General features: G+C 36.5%; 1 protein-coding gene across 9 annotated transcripts in view; it reads right to left on the reverse strand.

The window, feature by feature from the left end:
- Window positions 1–18,245, reverse strand: part of ATG7 (autophagy related 7) — a 122,334-nt gene extending 104,089 nt beyond the window's left edge. For 7 of the 9 annotated variants that reach the window (XR_775432.1, XR_775431.1, XR_775430.1 and 4 more), the window contains exons 1-12: window positions 18,118–18,244; window positions 14,245–14,457; window positions 13,962–14,016; window positions 12,075–12,192; window positions 10,139–10,216; window positions 9,452–9,568; window positions 8,228–8,377; window positions 5,914–6,002; window positions 4,703–4,824; window positions 3,531–3,621; window positions 1,506–1,650; window positions 711–869 (exon numbers count right to left, since the gene is read on the reverse strand). Coding sequence is in view for 5 of the 9 variants with exons in the window: in XM_010584450.1 (XP_010582752.1) it covers window positions 711–869; window positions 1,506–1,650; window positions 3,531–3,621; window positions 4,703–4,824; window positions 5,914–6,002; window positions 8,228–8,377; window positions 9,452–9,568; window positions 10,139–10,216; window positions 12,075–12,192; window positions 13,962–14,016; window positions 14,245–14,422 (1,302 nt within the window). In the remaining 4 variants the exon portion in view is untranslated. Of the gene's footprint in view, window positions 1–710; window positions 870–1,505; window positions 1,651–3,530; window positions 3,622–4,702; window positions 4,825–5,913; window positions 6,003–8,227; window positions 8,378–9,451; window positions 9,569–10,138; window positions 10,217–11,401; window positions 11,508–12,074; window positions 12,193–13,961; window positions 14,017–14,244; window positions 14,458–18,117 lie in introns of those variants that run through there. The other 2 variants (XM_010584448.1, XM_010584454.1) reach the window with 2 other exon arrangements.
- Window positions 18,246–18,641: the final 396 nt, after the last annotated feature.

Here is an 18,641-nt window from a genome sequence, read left to right on the forward strand (position 1 = left end):
AACACTGCCATTGGTGGGTCTCTCATCATAAAGCTTCTAAACCAACATAAAAATTTGTTCTTGTCTTTTGTTCCCTTTCAACTACTTCATTTTGATAGTAAGTTATTACCACCAGGCTCCCCAAAAGAGGAGTACTTTAGTCAAGTACCAACTTGACTAAGGCCAACACTGATATCTTTTCCAGGCTTCTATGAACTACTTCCCTTTTCTGGAAGTTAAAAATTAAGTTATTTTCCTCTAATGTAGAAAATCAACTTAAATAAGATTGGAAGTTTTGGGTAGGAAATCTCAACAATACATTTATTAATGCATTCAAGACCTTCTGCTCCCATAATAGACAACTAATGTGTCTAAACTCACATTTAAGAGCAGAGTGGGAAAGCACAGTCTTAAAAGCAGCCATTACTTAAAGTTCCTTAGGATGTACTAGACAGGAAAAAATTTTACTTCACCATCAGTGATCTACAAGATGATTCAGATGATCCTCAAATATATTTCATTATTACAAATATTTATTGTCTCAATAAAGTTTAACAGGTACAGAGTACTTGAAGTAAAATGCTTATAGATTTCTCAGTAACCAACATAACACCTGTGTAATATTTTCCCCACTCATAATAATGCTTAATTACTAGAACTTGGACTGGATACTTAAAGTTGCTGCTTCTCTTCCAAGGAACATATTAACACATTTTAAATACTGATCTTACCACTCCTGGGAAGATTTTCTGTAGCCTGTCTGCTGCTGCAAGTGCCTTTGGCTTCCCCCCACTAAGACAGTCTTCAAACTCATACAGTGGCTGTCGTACTGGGTTGGAGTAAGAGATCTTTGCATTGTCCACAAATGTAATCTTCCTGACTCCCCAACCCTAAACAAGAAAGTAATTTGAATAATGATAAGTACAACAGGCTTAGCCATATACTTTTGAGTAATGTCAGAAACTCAAGAGGAGTTTTGTCCAGTTTTTCTAGAAAGATCAAGCTACAAAAGCTTTTGAAGCTATTCACAGCAACAACCTTGTACTTGCACTGAAATAAGAGAACAGAAAATTTGGTCTGTCCAGATATATCATTTAACAGTAATCCCTCACAGCCCTACTGAATTAAGTGGGATGTGGTAAACATCCCTGAAAGCAAATATCAGCACAGTTACTTACTTCAAGTGCTTCACTGTGAATTTGATCTTATTAGCTCATTAGTTTGTTCCAGAATTTCTTGTTCAATCTTTTTCTATGTAAATTAAAAAAAAAAAATTACTATTCTGCTAAGGTTCTCTTACTACCTACTATTCTACTACTAGCAGAACTTCAAGCTATTTCCATTGGTTACAGATCTTCCCTCTTCCCTGCAATTTATAATATCAAGTAATATGTATCATGTGTACTTTAATACAGAGGAATACAACTTTTCTCTTATGTGCCATGGCAGCCACTGGGACAAAAAAAAAAATCATATAGAATTTACAAGGAACAGCAGACTTTTTTTAAGATTAACTCAGGACTTACCATCAAAGTCCTTGCAACACTACAACCCAGTGTACCAGCTCCTAGCAGCAGACACTTGGCAGACACAATTTTTTCCAAATCAAGAGTAGGCACCAACCGCCAGCACATCAATTTCAAATTAAGATCCACTGATGATTCTGCTAACCTATAACATGAAATAAACAGCAACACCCTTCTCAATGTTGTGTTTCTCTAACAAAGCAATTATTTTTTATTTCAACTGAAGAAGTTCAATTTTTTTTTTAAAGGAGAAAGAGTTCAACAATTCAACATATAGGTAATACAAAAACCAAAGTCCTCCAAGCATAGGTCCACCTAATAACAAGGTGATCGCAAAAAACTTTTTTTATGCTGCTTGTTCAGTTGTGACCCATGTAGTACGTTCTTCTAACCATAAATTTTTAACCATTCTGCCAGACACACAGGAAAAACATGCAAACAGAAGATGCCAAACGTCATTCTATATAAATACACACACAGTTCCTGATATTAAATTTCCTTGTAACCTCCTCTTGTAACCAATGTGTTGGCTGACCACTGCTAATTAACATTCTTATAAAAGCTGAGACTTCACTGCTAAAAACCAGAAGAGTAAATCACTACTGAAACAAGAGTAGAAAGATAGCTAGTAAAGTGGAAGTTTAAAAAAAAATAGTTTGCAGACATTTTACAAGATGGTTATTAACCACGAAATTTTGCTAAGAAAGCATTCTCTTTCAAAAGCTAGGATATACAGAAAAGGTGTCAGCTAGCCACTCTGGACTTGCTGTAAAAAAAAATCTGCTAAAGCCACATACTTCCTTAGGAATTGGAACAAGTCTCTAAGGGCTTCTGAAAAAGGCAACAATCCAAAATTAAAATTTTAGTAACAAAATTGATGCAAGCGTGAAAATAGAAACAGTGTCTCAGCCAAGATTCCTGTTAAGCTGAGTGATAAGACACAGACCATTTGTTCATAAACTTTTGTTTCTTTTTCAAATTAACTGGTTTCCTGTATCCAGTTACATCTGTCCTTAACATGAAATACTACACTTGCCCCCTAAAGAATGTGGTCAATTCTTTGTGGAAGTTTTAAAAGGAAAACGAGGTAGGGAATCCATGCTCTATCTAGTGTCAGATTTTTGTATTCATCACAACACAGGGTGTTAAATCTCTCATCAAGTCAGGTCATCACAGTTCTCAGATTCCTGACAGTTTCATTCCCTTATACATCATAAATATAACTTTTGCAGTATGCAGTAACTTATTTGTTCAACAAGGATTTAAGATCACAATTGCCAAGGCTGGCATGTTACCAACAGTCTCTGTGGGAATTAACAGAAGTGAGCATGCATACAAGTAAAGAAGGTCAAGTTATATTTACTTAAAGAATTAAGAGCCCTCAGATGAACCTTCTCTAATGTCTATGAACATACTGTGAATCGCTACAGTTGCAAGTCAAAAATGGCTTAGCTTCATAGGTAAAATATGTTAACCTAAGTCATTAGATCAACACACTCTTACAGTGTTTCAAAATCAAGAACACACATGTAGTCAGTGAAAGCAGATGAGCCAACAGGCTAACTAGACTGTTTTCAATCTATTGCCCGTATATTATGGGCAGAATGATAAAAATTAATAAGGTCATGTTTCCTGAGCTCTTTCCTGTCACACCCTAACAATTCCAAAAGGTTGAACTTTTCCCTGTGCTTATTTTCATCATATTTAACAATCTGCATATTATAGAATTCAGTGAAAACCACAGGCCTGTAACACTATGACCTACATTCCACTCAGTTTTAAACAGAATGCATAAGAAATTCTAAGTTAGAGTCAAAAACTGCAAATATTTCCGCTGCATGCGGTGCACTTTGCTCTATTAAGGTCCTTACCTGCAATAGGACTGTCCAAACAATACACAGTATATGTGTTACTGTATATTCTTACGTAACAGAGACAGATAGTCCTTGCATTTCACATTTCAACTTGTTACAGCTTAAGCCCAAGTACAGAAAACTACAGAAATTTAAAAGATAATAAACAAACCTTTTTGGATCCATGCATTCACTGAGATTCACCATCCTTGGACCCATGCCTCCCTTTTGGTTCTTCTCCCATCCAACAGCTTTTGGACAATCTGTTTGACACATTAAAAAAAAGGAAGAAAGAAGGAAAGTAAGAATGAAAGCCTTAATATCACAGGATAGAAAAAAGAAATCTTGTTGGATTTAACCTTGTTGGAGAAAACCAAACAAATTCTAAACCTGTAAGTAAATAATTTGTATCTTAACAACCTAGTATATATTGCTATACAAATTTTGCTGGTTTACATCAGCTGAAAGCACTGCTTCTTGGAGAAATGCTTTACTCTCAAGTTGTTATGTGCTGCTTTTGCCTGTTCAGCTTGCTTCAAACCTAGGACAGAGATGGCATCATTCCTCATCAAGCCTCCAGATCTTTAATGTCAGACTGCTATGTTCAGAACTCAATAAACTCATAATTCAGAACTTAGTAAATTTTGCCAAGTTCAATCATCTCTTCATGTTCCCTAGACCCCATCTATAAATTCAGTAGATAATTATATATTCTAATTATATAATAATCAAACAATCCACAGCAATAATCCATAAAGCATTCAGAACTTCTTGGATGAGGTTGAGAAATTTTGTGATACTGTCCTGTACAGAGAAATCAAGCCTGAGATTATGTTCTAACATTATAAATTTATTGCTTTAAAATACATCTGCGTACCTCACTATAGGTAGTGTAGAAATTGAAGAAAAAATTCCACTCTGTAGCAGGCTTCTACCATTTTAGAAATGTAGAGAAAGCTTGCATCTCATAAATTCACTACCATATGCATTTTTTTCTAGTTGAGGGACTGCATCCAAATTTAACAAGAAAAAAAAGACTAATTGCTAATTGCCTGGATTTTGTATTACATATGACACCAGGTGGACGACTCCTCTTTTTTAAATCAGAAACACAATTTAAGGAGGGAAAAATTAAAAGAGAATATGCTCTCTTCTTTCTTTTTTGAAGAAGGAACCATTTCCTTTATAGATGTTTAACCGAAATTCAAACAATTTTAAATCCATTTGAAATAACTTAGCATAAGTAATGATTTAGTAGTATTATTTTATTTTTTCCATCTTCACAGTGATTGAGGTGGGAGAAAAAAAAATGGGAAAGAACTTCTTTTTTTTTAAATTGATTACCTGGGCCAAGGGCTCTCTCTGGAAGTTTTATTTCAAAGATAATGCTGTGTGTTACGTCTCTCACCCCTTGCATGGTCCTATCTCTGAAGCAGAGCACTTCAACTGACTGGAGAAGGCTGCCCCTGCCATTTGAAAAAAAGATAAATAGAGAGAGACATGCAACTTCTTTAATAGAAACAGACTTCTTTTAAACACCATTTCACACAGGTTTAGTCTCTTGCAGATTCTGAATAAGGCTTTTTCTGTTAGTACTGGAACACTGTTGTTCTCATCAGGTATAAATAAAAACAATCGCTTAGTATGCGAAAATGACTTTGTTGTGAAACAGCTCTAAAGAAATGACACTGTCAGTCTGTCCTCTGTCATTTATACAATGCTGCTGGACAAACTGCATATTTAGAGGAATAAAAAGCAGGGAAGCACTAGAGCACAGATCAGGTGACATGATGTACTTTGCCATGGCACAAGCCAGATCCTCTTAGCTCTCAATATAGTATCATTTTTCCTCCTTATGATTCAAACCCCCAAATCAAACAATTAGAACTTTAGTGCCTAAAAATCTCTTAATATTAGAATGTGTAAAGCTCCCTGGGCACTTACACATCCTTCTACGCTACTGTTCAGCTAGCAACCCAAAAAACACCATAGCTAACTGAGCATTTCTTCTCCCTGCTGTGTAATAAAATGTAAAAGTCAAACTGTGAAAATGCAACTTAATTACATTTTTGTTACAGCAACACAAATTTATTTGATACTTTAAATGATACTTTTTTTTCAAATACCAGAGTGTAAAACCATGTCCTCTCTTCCCAATTTCTGCCCAACGAAAAATTCAGGAAGGTACACTAAAAGAAAAGCTAAGAGTATCTGATCTTCAAAATTTAGGTCTGCTATTACTTGGCACTAATTGATTATATAAAATCATAGAATACTTTAAGCAAGATTTGAAACAGCTAGAAGGTATTGGCAGGGTCTGAAGCATGTATTTCCAGGTACACGCATGCATGTGAGGATTAGGAATAATAGGAACTTGTAACTGACAGAATAAAAAACAGAATAACATGCAAAATCAGAATCATTGAAGGTGAGTCATGTAAAAGATAAAAGTTAAAGCTCAGGTGGATGATAGGAGTAAACTGCCATGGGAGGAAAAATGCCTAATTTGATATCAACCAATAAATAACCTTTGTGGGAAAGAATAAAATAGATACCATTTATGGGCTGCCAGGATCAGGAAATTTCTCAGTGGCCATCCTGGATAGTGGGATAAATTACATGGATCATAAACTCCAACTGCCACCTGCAAATAAATTTGCTCTAAATGAGAAGTCATCTATTCATACTGGTATTCAGTTCACAGTAAAATTTATCTGGCATTTTTAATGTAAAACTTCTGGACAGAGAAGGCCTACACACACATTTTACATATTTAGAAATGTTTAATACATGGTCACATTAGATTTCACTCAAGCATTTGCCACAGCTTTGAGATTTGTTCAGTTCAGCCTCTTTATGGACATTCATTTTTCACTACAATATGTGCACCTTCCTTAAACACACCATTATGGGAGAAGCCCAACAACTGAAGCCTTGCTCTCAAAACAAAATTCTATATTGATTTGGGTATTATCAAAAAGTGAAAGCAGACAGGCCAGCAAGATGTCAAGTCAATGGAAAAACAGCATAAAAATCACTTGTAAAGCCAACCTTGAGGACGGGATCTAAATAAAGGAACTGGACGTTCTGTCTCATGTTCAAGCACTGTAATACCATGCTCATAACTGAGATACCTAAACTAGGAGCTTACTTCACAGTCAATGCAGAACCAAAACACATCCGGAGATTAGAAAGATGCCACTGCCTACCGTTAGATATGCTGAAAATCTGAACTCGGCCATCACTAGTGATACCTGTGTCTCACATCTATAGAGCTCTTCCCTCCTGCTTCTTTGCCTATAGATGGACTTAGAGTGACTAGTCTCAACTCTACCACATCAGTGAGGTGTCCCTAGAACAGTGTGAAATGCAGATGAGCCAATCTAATGGATGCAGGTAGGAAAAACAGGGGCCCACTCCCCATCTCTCCTCCCAGCTGTACACTGCTGCTGCTTTGCAACTGCTGACTCAAGCAGGCATAAGACCCCTTAGTAAGCTGATTCAGTTTCATAAACTAGCAGAAAATTAACTCAGCAGCAGCAAAAACATATTTTTCTTCCAGGGGAGCAAGTTCTGTTGGCTCACCGAAATACAAACTCTACAGGCAGTAGAGTATTGATGCAATGAATCTTATCCGACAGGTCTAAAATTTTGGCACTTCCGTCCAAAGTGAATGCTAATGAAGAAATATATTCCAGATGATGACAGATTTCACTCATATTGACAATGTCCCTATATAATTCAGTATACTCTTATCTGTGACCCATTATTGTAGTTATACTGCGATTTAAAATCTCAACCTTCACATTCTGATTTTATAAAGAACTGCAGTCCTAGGTCTTAACTTCAGAAAAAGAAATTTGGAAAGGCAAAAAAATAATTGAAGATCAAGTATTATAAAACAGAACTAAATTACTTTTATAAGGTGTGACAAGACCTCCTAAAAAAAACCCCGAAACAACTTTTTTGCACTTCTTACCTCTTCACCATAATTCAGTTTTGTTTCCTAACACTTCAATGACAAGCAAAATAAAAAAAAAGTTTGAAGTTCACCAAAAATAAAGACAGTAAAGCATTTAGAAAGGCCTAGCAAAGTTCAGCAGCTGAGCAACATGATCCAAAACAGAATTCAGTGTACATAAACACAAGCCAATCAAGCAAGTCAACTCTTGCTGTGATGACATCTGCTTCATGAATCATTATAATTCTTCCCTAACTGAAAGCAATGGACAGTACTCACTTTATGCTTAAAGGACATGCATGGTCTCTGCATTTAACAGAAAAAACATCCCAGCCTCTTCTGGTGCACAACCCATCTATCTTCCAAAATTACAAAGCATGACCTTGAACATTCTTCATATACAGATTCCCAGCAATTTTTATCCCAAGCTCTCATGTTATAACATGTACGTGCTGCAAAACACACGCTGAAAGTTGAAAACTCCCATGTAGTATTCCCCGATTACTGTTACCACAACCAACATATACATAAAATATGAGTACCAATTTTTAGTACACAAACAATAAAAGAAGTGTTTTGTGTTATTACAGCATTGTAGGTAAAGTGGTTGGAAAACTTTTAATTGTTACGCTAACTCATAAACTTATGTTGTTTCTGTTTTGATAATGAGAGCATGAAGAACCTTTTTTTCAAGCTGACTGTTAATCTGACGTAACCGGGCTTTTGTGTAAGAACTACTAGAGAAGCTTAACTCGACACAAAAATCAATCCAAGCTGCTGGTCTTCAGCTATTTACCCAGTCTATGCATTGGCCAACCATTGTGCCCAGCTCAGTATTATAGATGTTTTTCAAACGATTTGTAAATTAAACATTTGTAGGTTATAAAAAGACATAAAATTCTCATTACCTTTCCCCCTTGGTCTTGAAAGAAACCATCCCACCTTTTCAGTGGAGATATCACGACAGAATTGTCATGATACTTGATTAAAAAATAAGGCAAAGCTGTAACCCCCTCTTTGTGGCAAAGCTCATCATATGCTTTCTGAAGTGCTTGAATCTAAAAGCAAAAAGACAACAGTAACGAACAGTTTTAATAATCTTATACAGAACCACAGAAAGTGTTTTAGCATCTGGGAAGGCTAGTTCACTCAATCTTAGAATATAGCATATTCAGAAGTTTTGAAGCCCATTATGACCATAATAACAGAGGTCAAAAATTCAGTTGCTAAAACAGCATTTGTCAATGCAAATTTAAACAGGAGCACTGCTGTTGCTGTCACAAACTGATCTACCAATAGAAATTAAACCAGATAAAACCCTCATTCTGATAGTCACAGTAGCTGTATAAGAAAGTAAATCTGTCCCTCTATTACTAGCAAAAGAACAGAGTACCATTCAATTTATTTTGTTATACCTATTTTCATTGTTTAGTTGAAACTCTCTTTAGATCATGACAGGTATTTTTATACTATTTATTACCACAGAACTAACGAAGGTCTTCTGAGAAGAAGGGAACTAAGTATTTTTTCCACTGAAAAGCCCCAAACTATTTCTCATTGATTATTATGCCATTAAAAAGCCATTCAAGGTTTTCCATTAACTTCTGTCAAAGCAAAAAGGCACATGTGGGCAACTTGATTCTTTTTGTCCTTTTCCATTGTAATATGAAAGAAACTACATAAAGTTGTTAACTTTCCTCCTAAAGAAAAAGTCTTCCCTATCCACTTCTTTTTCTGGTCCAATCATGCGTTTTATTAACAATTTTGTAATTGCTAATGACTTAGCTCTGCCAGGGGATGCTGCTTTAAAAAAGTTTCTTAAAAATATGAGTTTCAAAAACATAGCTATATATTCAATAAGCTGTATATAAAAATTAAACTGAACATAACCAGCTCTTCAAGAATTGTTTGCCACATTTGCATCGAAATGAATAAAGCTGAAGTTATGTTAAGCTGAGAGATTTTATACAATAACAACAACAACAAAAAAGAGGTAAACAAAAAACCCACATGGAAATAAGAAAAAGAAATTAGATTCTCAAATTAATTCAATATATGCTATCAAAAATACTACATTTTACAGCTCGCAAAACCACTTAGTGCTACAGACTTCATAACAGTATTTTGAATACCTGACTTAATGTGAATCTGTCACCAAGACACACTGGTTTCTGAATTATATGTATTCCATCAGGGAAGCAGAGAGCAGGGTAGCAAAACCAGTAATAGAAATGATACTTTTTTAGATCCTAGAAAAAAAATTTTGTAAAATTAGATAAAGAGGATATAAACGAAAGTAAATTATGGTTTGGAATACTAATCATAATTGATGGTTGATGATACTAACCATAGTTCTCTTCACAAGGGACTGTGTCATGATTTTAGAAAATAAAAAATACCAGAAGACTTCCCTTCTCTGTATTTGGTTTTATTTAAGAATTAAACAGTGAATGTGTGTACAATACTTCCGTTTTTGTTAGCTGGAGCATTATTTATTAAAACTTTCAGTTTGTTAAATATGAAACAGTTACTCTATTTTTACTAGTATCAATAAGGCCATCTGATGATCTTATACATTTGTAGAAAAGAATATGAGATGGCACCAGCATTTTTTAAAGAATGCATCCTAAAATATTTTTTATCTGTACATAAGAATGGCTTACTAGGTTTTTTTTAAATGTTTTCAGACATTTTAAGATGTCTGAGAATGATCCTGATAACATTCAATGTGCTAATACTAATACAGCATTTCCCCTTAAAAGAAACTACTTCATCATTTCCACTACAATGCTGTAAGTATGAGACATATCATTACTCACTGCGAATGTCAGCAGCAGGAACCTGTTCAAGAGCAGAGGGTTTTCAAGAGCAGCTCCAGATTTTATGGATTCCCATATCTGTCATTGATTGTGGGGACAAGAAGGAAGAAAAAGGCCAGAGAAACAAAACACCAAGGCAGCATGAGAACAACTGCAGAAATCTTCAATTCTTCCACCTACCTTTAAAATACTGTAATTAACATTCACGGTAACACACTGTGATCTTTTCCTAACTGATCTCATCAACGCTATTATCTATATTAAAAGGATTCTAAAGGTAAGACACAGACATGCACTCTCTAACACAAAAAATTATGGAAGATTGGGAACACGAGGAGCCTTAGTTCATGAATCAAGCATGGAGCAAACAACAAAACAAAACAAACTTTATCAGGAACAGTCTCTTATGTATATGAACTATTAACACTAGCACAGTATAGAACATTGTCGTGGCTTAACCCCAGCCAGTAACTAAGCACCATGCAGCCACTCACTCACCACCCCCCCATCTCAGTGGGACGGGGGAGATAATCAGGAAAAAAAAAGTAAAACTCGTGGGTTGAGATAAGAACAGTTTAACAGAACAGAAAGGAAGAAATTAATATTGGTAATAACAATAATAATAAAAGGATTGGAATATACAAAACAAGTGATGCACAATGCAATTGCTCACCACTTGCCGACTGATGCCCAGTTAGTTCCCAAGCAGCAAACCGCCCAGGCCAACTACCCCCAGTTTATATACTGGGCATGTCGTCACATGGTATGGAATACCCCTTTGGCCAGTTTGGGTCAGCTGTCCTGGCTGTGTCCCCTCCCACCTTCTTGTGCCCCTCCAGCCTTCTTGCTGGCTGGGCATGAGCTGACTGTGTCTTATCAACATTCTTCTCATATTGAACCCAAAACACAGCACTGTCCCAGCTACTAGAAAGAAAATTAACTCTATCCCAGCCAAAACCAGGACAAACGTACTGTGATACGAATATAGCCTTTTAATGTACTCTCACAGTTTTCATTCATGGGATCTATGGATACTAGATATGTGAATAAGCTACTAGGAAATTTGACCAAAAAAATGGAGACTTGGAAGAAGGCAGTACACTGCACATTGGTGAGACAAGAAGCTGTAATACCTGTATGACGCAGACCTGTTTGATCTTTGTCTCAAAAGACCCCAAAACAAACAAACAAAAAAATACAAGAGTGAATAAAGCATTCTGGCCTTCCCAGTTTCCCTAAAGATAGACATTGCATTTTACCTACCACTGGCAGGGAAGTACTGGGCCACAGGAACACAAAAAATTCATAGCCTTGAGTGAAGATATGCATGAAAACTTTGCTACTGAAGGCCAGCAGGCAGACAATCAATCTAATTAAAGGAATCAAGGACTGGTCAAAGTGAAGTATCTCAAAAAGTAAAACGTTGCCTTAGTTTGACTTTCCCTTCTCACCAAGCCATGACATTTAATTTAGTTAGTTACAGTGTAAGCAGACTAGCCCCTTCCTTTGACAGCCACCTTTTCCTTGCTTTATCTCAGTCTTCTTGCTGTTCTGGAGCTTCCCCATCACTTTGTCACACTGAGGTATTGCAGTAATCTAAAGTTAAACCAGGCACTTGCTGGTTTCTGGGTGTCAAGACAAATTTTAAAAATGTGCTTTACAGAACTCAAGTCACTGGCAGCTCCAATAGCACTGTTAAGCTTAAAATGTGGCTTAGTAGAACACTGAATTAAGTCCTCCAAATATAATTAGCTACTTTCTACTCTCTTGTAAAGAGCAGTAAAAAGCAAACATCAAACTACTCCTTCCAGAATAAGTTAAATCCTGAGGCAATTACATGGGTGAGTATGGACAGTATCTCCAATATTTGGGGCAGAGACTGTAGAGAACTTCACTGGTTATTTCCAAATCCTTTCTACCACAGTTTTAATCATACCTCATTTGCTTCTTTCTCCAGAAATGATTTCTTATCACAGGATTTGAAAGTCTCAAAAGTGTTGGTATTATACAATGTTCCGAAAGCAGGACAGCAATGTGCTGGTATTGAAGCATTCCTGAATAAAAGAAAGAAACCTCTGGGAATTGGATACTAAGACCTTTAACATGATCAGCAGTAGTAGCAGTAGCTATCCTATGGTGTAAGGTTGCCCTGAAATTGTCAAATGATGAGGCACAGTAACAAAAGTTAGCAACAGTTCTAATGAAAACATTTTTATGATCATAATGCTTTATTGAACATGGATTGGTATACCCGTGCAAATACATGTCTAGATATACAATATATCAGGCATCTATATTATCTCTAAGCAAGGTGGCATTGAATCACAGATTGAAGACCTAAAAATTCTGTTCAAATACAAACTGTCCATGACAAATGCAATTTTCACTAAGAAAAAATTATTAAGACTGAACTTTAGATGTCAGTATTTTATTCACATAGTTACTCAGTTAAAATTTTCTGTTTAAAAAACATCCCAAAGGAAGACTAAACCAGACAAAAGATTGAGTAGCTTTTATAGTTTGTAACATCATCAGCTGGAGAAGCTGCTGTTTGCAAACACAGTATATATTTTTCCCCCTTTTTGAATGTAAAATAGGTAAAAAACCATACAATATTCCCTTAATTTATAGATCTGATTGATTTCATTGACTCCTTTAACATCATTCTCCCAAACTGATGTTTCTGACCACTGTTAAAACTCAAATACAGCAAATGTTTAAGTTACATAATAAATACACATGATGTAGTTTCCAAAAATTTTTAAAGCTAAAAGGGAACTCTTCATGATCATCTAAACTGACCACCTAAAGAACAGAAACAGAAATACAGAAAATTACTACAGTAGAAGGAATAATTAAACACTACATAAATGGACCTTTCATAATTATATTTTTGTTATAATGTTTGAGAGGTCAAATACTACAGTACCATCCATTTACCATCCATTTTTTTCCTAATGTGAAATTCCTGTTTCCAATGTCACAGGTTTCTCCCAATTGCACTTTGCTGCATATGCTTTCAGTATTGCACCTAAAAGTTCTTACATAAAAATTAAGGGAATAATATCTCCAAAGGAATTACCTCAAAATGCACAAAGCCTCACTAGACTCCTAACATTCTCACAAAGCAAGACAGATAAAGTCACTTCTGTGATTTACAACTTTATAATTCACCAATTTAAAACAAACAAGACACTAACTACAAAGACATCTGTTCCTATGTTAGTTATACTAACTTAGGCATTTACTGGAAATGAAAACCATGTGGAAAAAATATTTCTCCTCATCTCATTTTTGCTGTGTATACTGAGCAGCTTTGGTTTACCTTTCAGTTTGTGGGTAAAGGCAAAAGTACAAAATTCCAGTCATAAATGTTAAATACTTTGGAAGATATTACAATGTAACAACTAGGGATTGTAAAAACTATTTTGAGATCCTAAGTGTAATGATGAATCCTCAATAAAGAAAGATCTAAGGAAAAATTTGACCAGAAGTCAGATGACTGAAATATCCTCCCTTACGCAGAAGAGCTGAAGAAATGGGAAAAAATGGTATTTTATATAAACATATATACAAACAGTGAGTGAATCTGAGACTTACCAGCATATTTTAAACTTGGTCTTTCAGATGAATATACTACTTCAGACACAGCAAGTTAATGTTTGCGACTCAAAGCAGTCTCTCCACTACTACAAAGTTCATGAAAATGTGTATTTATTTTCATGTAGAATTTGTCCAAGTAATATTATATATCAAAGTGTTACTGTTATGCAAGGAAAGTGTCTTCACATATGAATTAGGGTAAACCACAGTACGTACTTACATATCAAAGGCACTAAACTCCAATGTCAAGCGAGCTGGCAAACCCAAAGGATCACCTGGACAAAAAGCAGCAACATGCTTCTTTTAAACTGAAATACATAGATTAATTTCCCTCTTTTTGTTAACATAAGTTATAAATTACCCACAGACACACCAGAATTCACAGCTCACCCAGCTGTGTTTTCTAGTGTTTCAGCAAAATACCTAAAATATGTTACACAAATACTTAGAGGAATAACAGGAGAAACCCAAACTACTAAGCAAGATGTTCAGTTTCTACCTACCATTATAGTAGTATCCTTTGATAACTTTTGGGGTCTCATCCAATCGGTACTCATTGAGTTTCTTCTGTGTTAGTTCATGCCAGAATCCTGCATCCAAGGCACTACTGAAAGGAGCAAACTGCAGCTTTGATATTCCAGGATCTACAGGATGGTGCACCTCACTACTGGCAGCTGCCATGATTTTAGTTAATGATCGCTGCTAAACAGAATTCTGTAAAAGCAGATATGCCTAATAAGTATATACACAATTCATCATATTACTCATGACTACTCAAAGCTTCTTTTTAATACATTTTGTCGGCTTAAAGTGTAGAAAGCCTTACTCCTCTGAACATCTAAGTAACTCCAATCTTTAAAATCATCAATCACAGGTCCTTTCAGTCCAAGCAAATTCCTTCCAATTTCTTGTACTTAAAATGATGAAAGGCAAATATATGTGGTTTGGCCACGCTGCCTAGAAGGATTTGATCTCCTGACAGACATTCCGTGATTTCTCCCATTACTTAGGATACTACACCTGAACTATGTACTTCTGAGTTATATCTTGTATTGTGCTGCTACAGATAAAAACAACAAAAAGCTAAACACTGTATCTGCATTCCTTCTGTTATCTAGACATCCATCGAAAAGCCTATTAGCACTATTTAAGTTCTGATAGCATTTAAAATCCAAAGTAACATTTCATTTAGCTAGGTCTTGACTCTCAGCCTGTGGTGAGAGTTGAACACTCATAAAGCATTTACAAATTAACAAGTAAAGCTAGCAAAGGGAAACTAAAACCAAGGAAAGTCTTGCAGCCAGTAAAGGCAAAGCTGGAAACAGAACCTAGAACTTGCTTAACAGTTGCACTAGCCATTAGAAAGTCAATGTGATGCACAAGTCTGGATTACTTCCTTACAGTTCTTCTCTCCTAAAGGTCTTTGTGTATGGGGAGTATTTTTTTTTTTTTTAATAACCCCAATCACTACTCCACATTGGCTGAACGGTATTCCTATAAGCACATAAGTCTTCAATTCAAAGCACTTAAAAATTTCAGAATTTTAGACACTGCATGAGAAGGAGGAGTAAAACATCTAAACTGGGCTATCACAAGTCTCTACTTCAACTAACAGTCTAGGCCTAACAGTCCCCTTGCTCACATTAGCAGCAGCATTGACTTCACTGTGAGGTGATTCAGCTCAACCTACTTATTTTCTTGCAAACTCATCAAATAAAAATATTGCCCTCAAGAATCTCCTTTACTTACTGTTAGTATTCCTCTTCATGTCTATACCTACACATATTAACATGCAAGTTTCAGAGACACAGTCCATGACACAGAGTATTCAAATATACATCAGGGGGAGGGAAGGTCCTTCTATTAAGCATTCCATTCTGCCTTTGACTACCTAGCTAAGATAAGCATAAATGTTGCAAAACAAGGATTTGTTACATATCAAAAATAAGATTTTAAAATAATGGTTTCAAAACTCCTCAAAAAGATATGTCCATATGCTCATATCTATCACAACACATCCATCTACCAAGCTAGGAACTGCGGTTTCCTAAGTCCAGAAGGGAGATCCACAGCTATTGATTTAGGTTTTGTTTGCAGTGCTTATCAAATCAATCAATTGAACTCAAACAATCTTGAAATGATTCCTTCAACTAACTAATTCTTCAAGACTAAATTTTTTAGTTTGCACAACATAACCCCATGTGATTGCCTTTTGTTACTGATCCTTCACAATATACCTGTTACCTGTACACATGGATCAATGGTAGGATTTTACATAAAGGAAAGTCAGAATAAGGTTCCCAGCATAGCTATATTATCTGACATCCATCTAAATAGATGGTCTAGAGTTTTGCTGTACTGTAGCTTGGATTGAATCGAACAGTTCCGTTTATTGTCCTGTGAAGTCACTTGTGTAACAAAAACAGAGCTTACATGCTTTTTGGAACAGGGGGAAGGGAACAAGAGGGGTTTTTTTTCTTTCTTTTTTTTTTTTAATAACTGCCAAATAGCCAGCTCTTCTCTGAGAGAAAGACACAGTTATGCTTTTCCTTACACAATACTTCCTTAAACAAAGTCTTCAGTGTAACCCAGCTATAGCTTCTACATTCAGTTTATCTCCTTCTTCTACTGTAAATGCCTTCCTTACTTGCTGGTAAGTTGTGTAATGTGTCTTTTTGGGTATAGGTTTGAGGGTTTGCGTATTTTTCATAGTGAAAGCTAAATGTTTCAGTTCTGTCACGATGTCTTGCTTCACCTGGCATATTGGAAATATATCATTTTGTCATCTCCCCCCCCTTTTGTTTTTAAATTTTTCTTAATTTTTAAGAGCAGTTGGAATTTGTGGCAGTGTGAACTTTGATAGCTTACTTGAAAGATGTCTCAAATCTCTTTTTATTAACACGAAAAAAATCAGGTGGTTTCTTGAAACTTTGCAAGTACTAAAACTATAAGCAGCAGAACTAACTGTATGGAATTTTCTGCCCATTTTCATAAACTTTTTCTGCGTGTAGGATGTAGAAGGAATAACATAAACTAGCAAACATTTAACTTTTACTACCATATACGTCTTAAGCCTTACAAAATCTTTGTTTTGCAACTAAATGTCACAGAAAGCTTATCATAAAACAGACAAACGATGGTTTGGCATATAGATGTTAGCAGTAAGAGTCAGATTACATGGTACTCAATGCCAAGGCTTCCATAATAAAACTTCTATTCAAAGGTTCAATAGCTGCCCAGTCAATATTAATCCATTAAATCCCCCGTCCCCCTTTTTTCAGAAGCTTGGGAAGGTATTTAACGCTTAAGAAAAAAATTTATTAACAAAATGCAACATAAAGTTGTTACTTTCCTTGCCAGACAAGCTCTATTGTAACTAAAAGTTTACTCATTTTGAATTTTCTTCATCTTTTTTCAAATTTTCAAGCAGGTAGTTTCCATTTTGCTTTCCCTCCTCCCCCCCAAGTACATGACATACCCAACACTGAAGTGTATTGTGAAACACTCTAAATTACCAAGAAGCCAGCTGATAGTACCTAGTAGTACCCGAGTAACGTACACTGAAAATACCAGCCTAAAAGCACCCACTGGGAAGGAATTTTAACACCCTACTTATTTTCATTATTACTGTACCTAAAGAGTTATTGTAAAACTGAAGGAATAAAAACAGGGGGCCTCACTACACTATGCACATGCAGAGAAGCACATACAATCACCTCTGATGTATTGACACTTTTGAAAATATTCTTTAATGTACTTTGATGTAAATATTCACTTACATGCTTTCTTAATGCAAGATCAGTAAGCCAAGGTAAATTTGTGCAACAAATTTTAGAATACTGAAATAAAAGATGAAATGTATACATTTCGTAGAACTTGCATACTGAAATTCACATACAGCCTCTAATAGTAATAACAGTCACTGGGAGAATATAATAAATATGTAGAGAAAAAAAAAATCCAAAATCTTAAATGTGAAACAAAACTTGAGTTTCAAAAGGCCCTAGTTGAAAAATGTGCTTGAAATGAAAAGATGTAGCAGTATGTTTTAGACACTCCTAAGTTCTGTGACTGGTAGGAAATTGAACAAGTGTAATCAGCAAGGATAACCCAAAGTATAGACACACTATCACTAGCCCAAAGTTCTAGCACTTGTTCTTAAATATGCAGGCATTTAAAACTGACCTAATGGAGGAATATATGAAGTGAAAAGCACACCAGGACTTTTAATATTTGTCTTTACCTTGACAAACATAATTAATCTGTTCCAAAAGTAGGGTTAGCAGTTTAACAGCGTCAGTTAACTATCGTGAAGTTACAGGTTTTAAGCCAAATTCACATAATCCCCGAAAATCTACAGGCTTTTTTACAAAACGTTTTATTCTGCGGTCCAGAGTGGAGTATGTTGAAGACCTCCTCTCCATCCAGGTGACAAAGGAAATGACTATTTCCCACCACCACCTCTTCCGAAGAGCTGCTTCTTGGCTAGCGCCCCTTATCAAGCCTATTTCGGGGGCAAAGCAAGCCTGCCCTATTTCTGACACCGTCACCGACACAGAAAGGCGGCACCTGGGGACAACCCGCTCCGCAACCCCCCACCTCCGAGGCCGCCCGGCCCCGCCGCCGGGCCCCCCCCCCGCCTCTCCCTGGCTCCTCACGCCGGCACGGCACCGGCCGCACCACACGACCCGGCCCCCGCCCGCCTATTCGCGACTGGAGCCCCAGCTCCCGTCCCAAAGCAAGGGCTCTCCCGCCCAGGAGCCCGGGCCGGACCCGAGACCCCGGGACACACCGACCTCCACGGGCGTCAGGGCCGAGCGGGGAGCCCGAGGGCAGCCGGAGCCGGGAGGGCGGGAAGCGCGAGCCGCCCTCAGCGGGGACCCCCTCCCCCCCCCCCCCC

The sequence above is a fragment of the Haliaeetus leucocephalus genome, unplaced genomic scaffold, assembly GCF_000737465.1.
Source record: "Haliaeetus leucocephalus isolate CR32 unplaced genomic scaffold, Haliaeetus_leucocephalus-4.0 Scaffold984, whole genome shotgun sequence".
NCBI lineage: Eukaryota > Metazoa > Chordata > Aves > Accipitriformes > Accipitridae > Haliaeetus > Haliaeetus leucocephalus.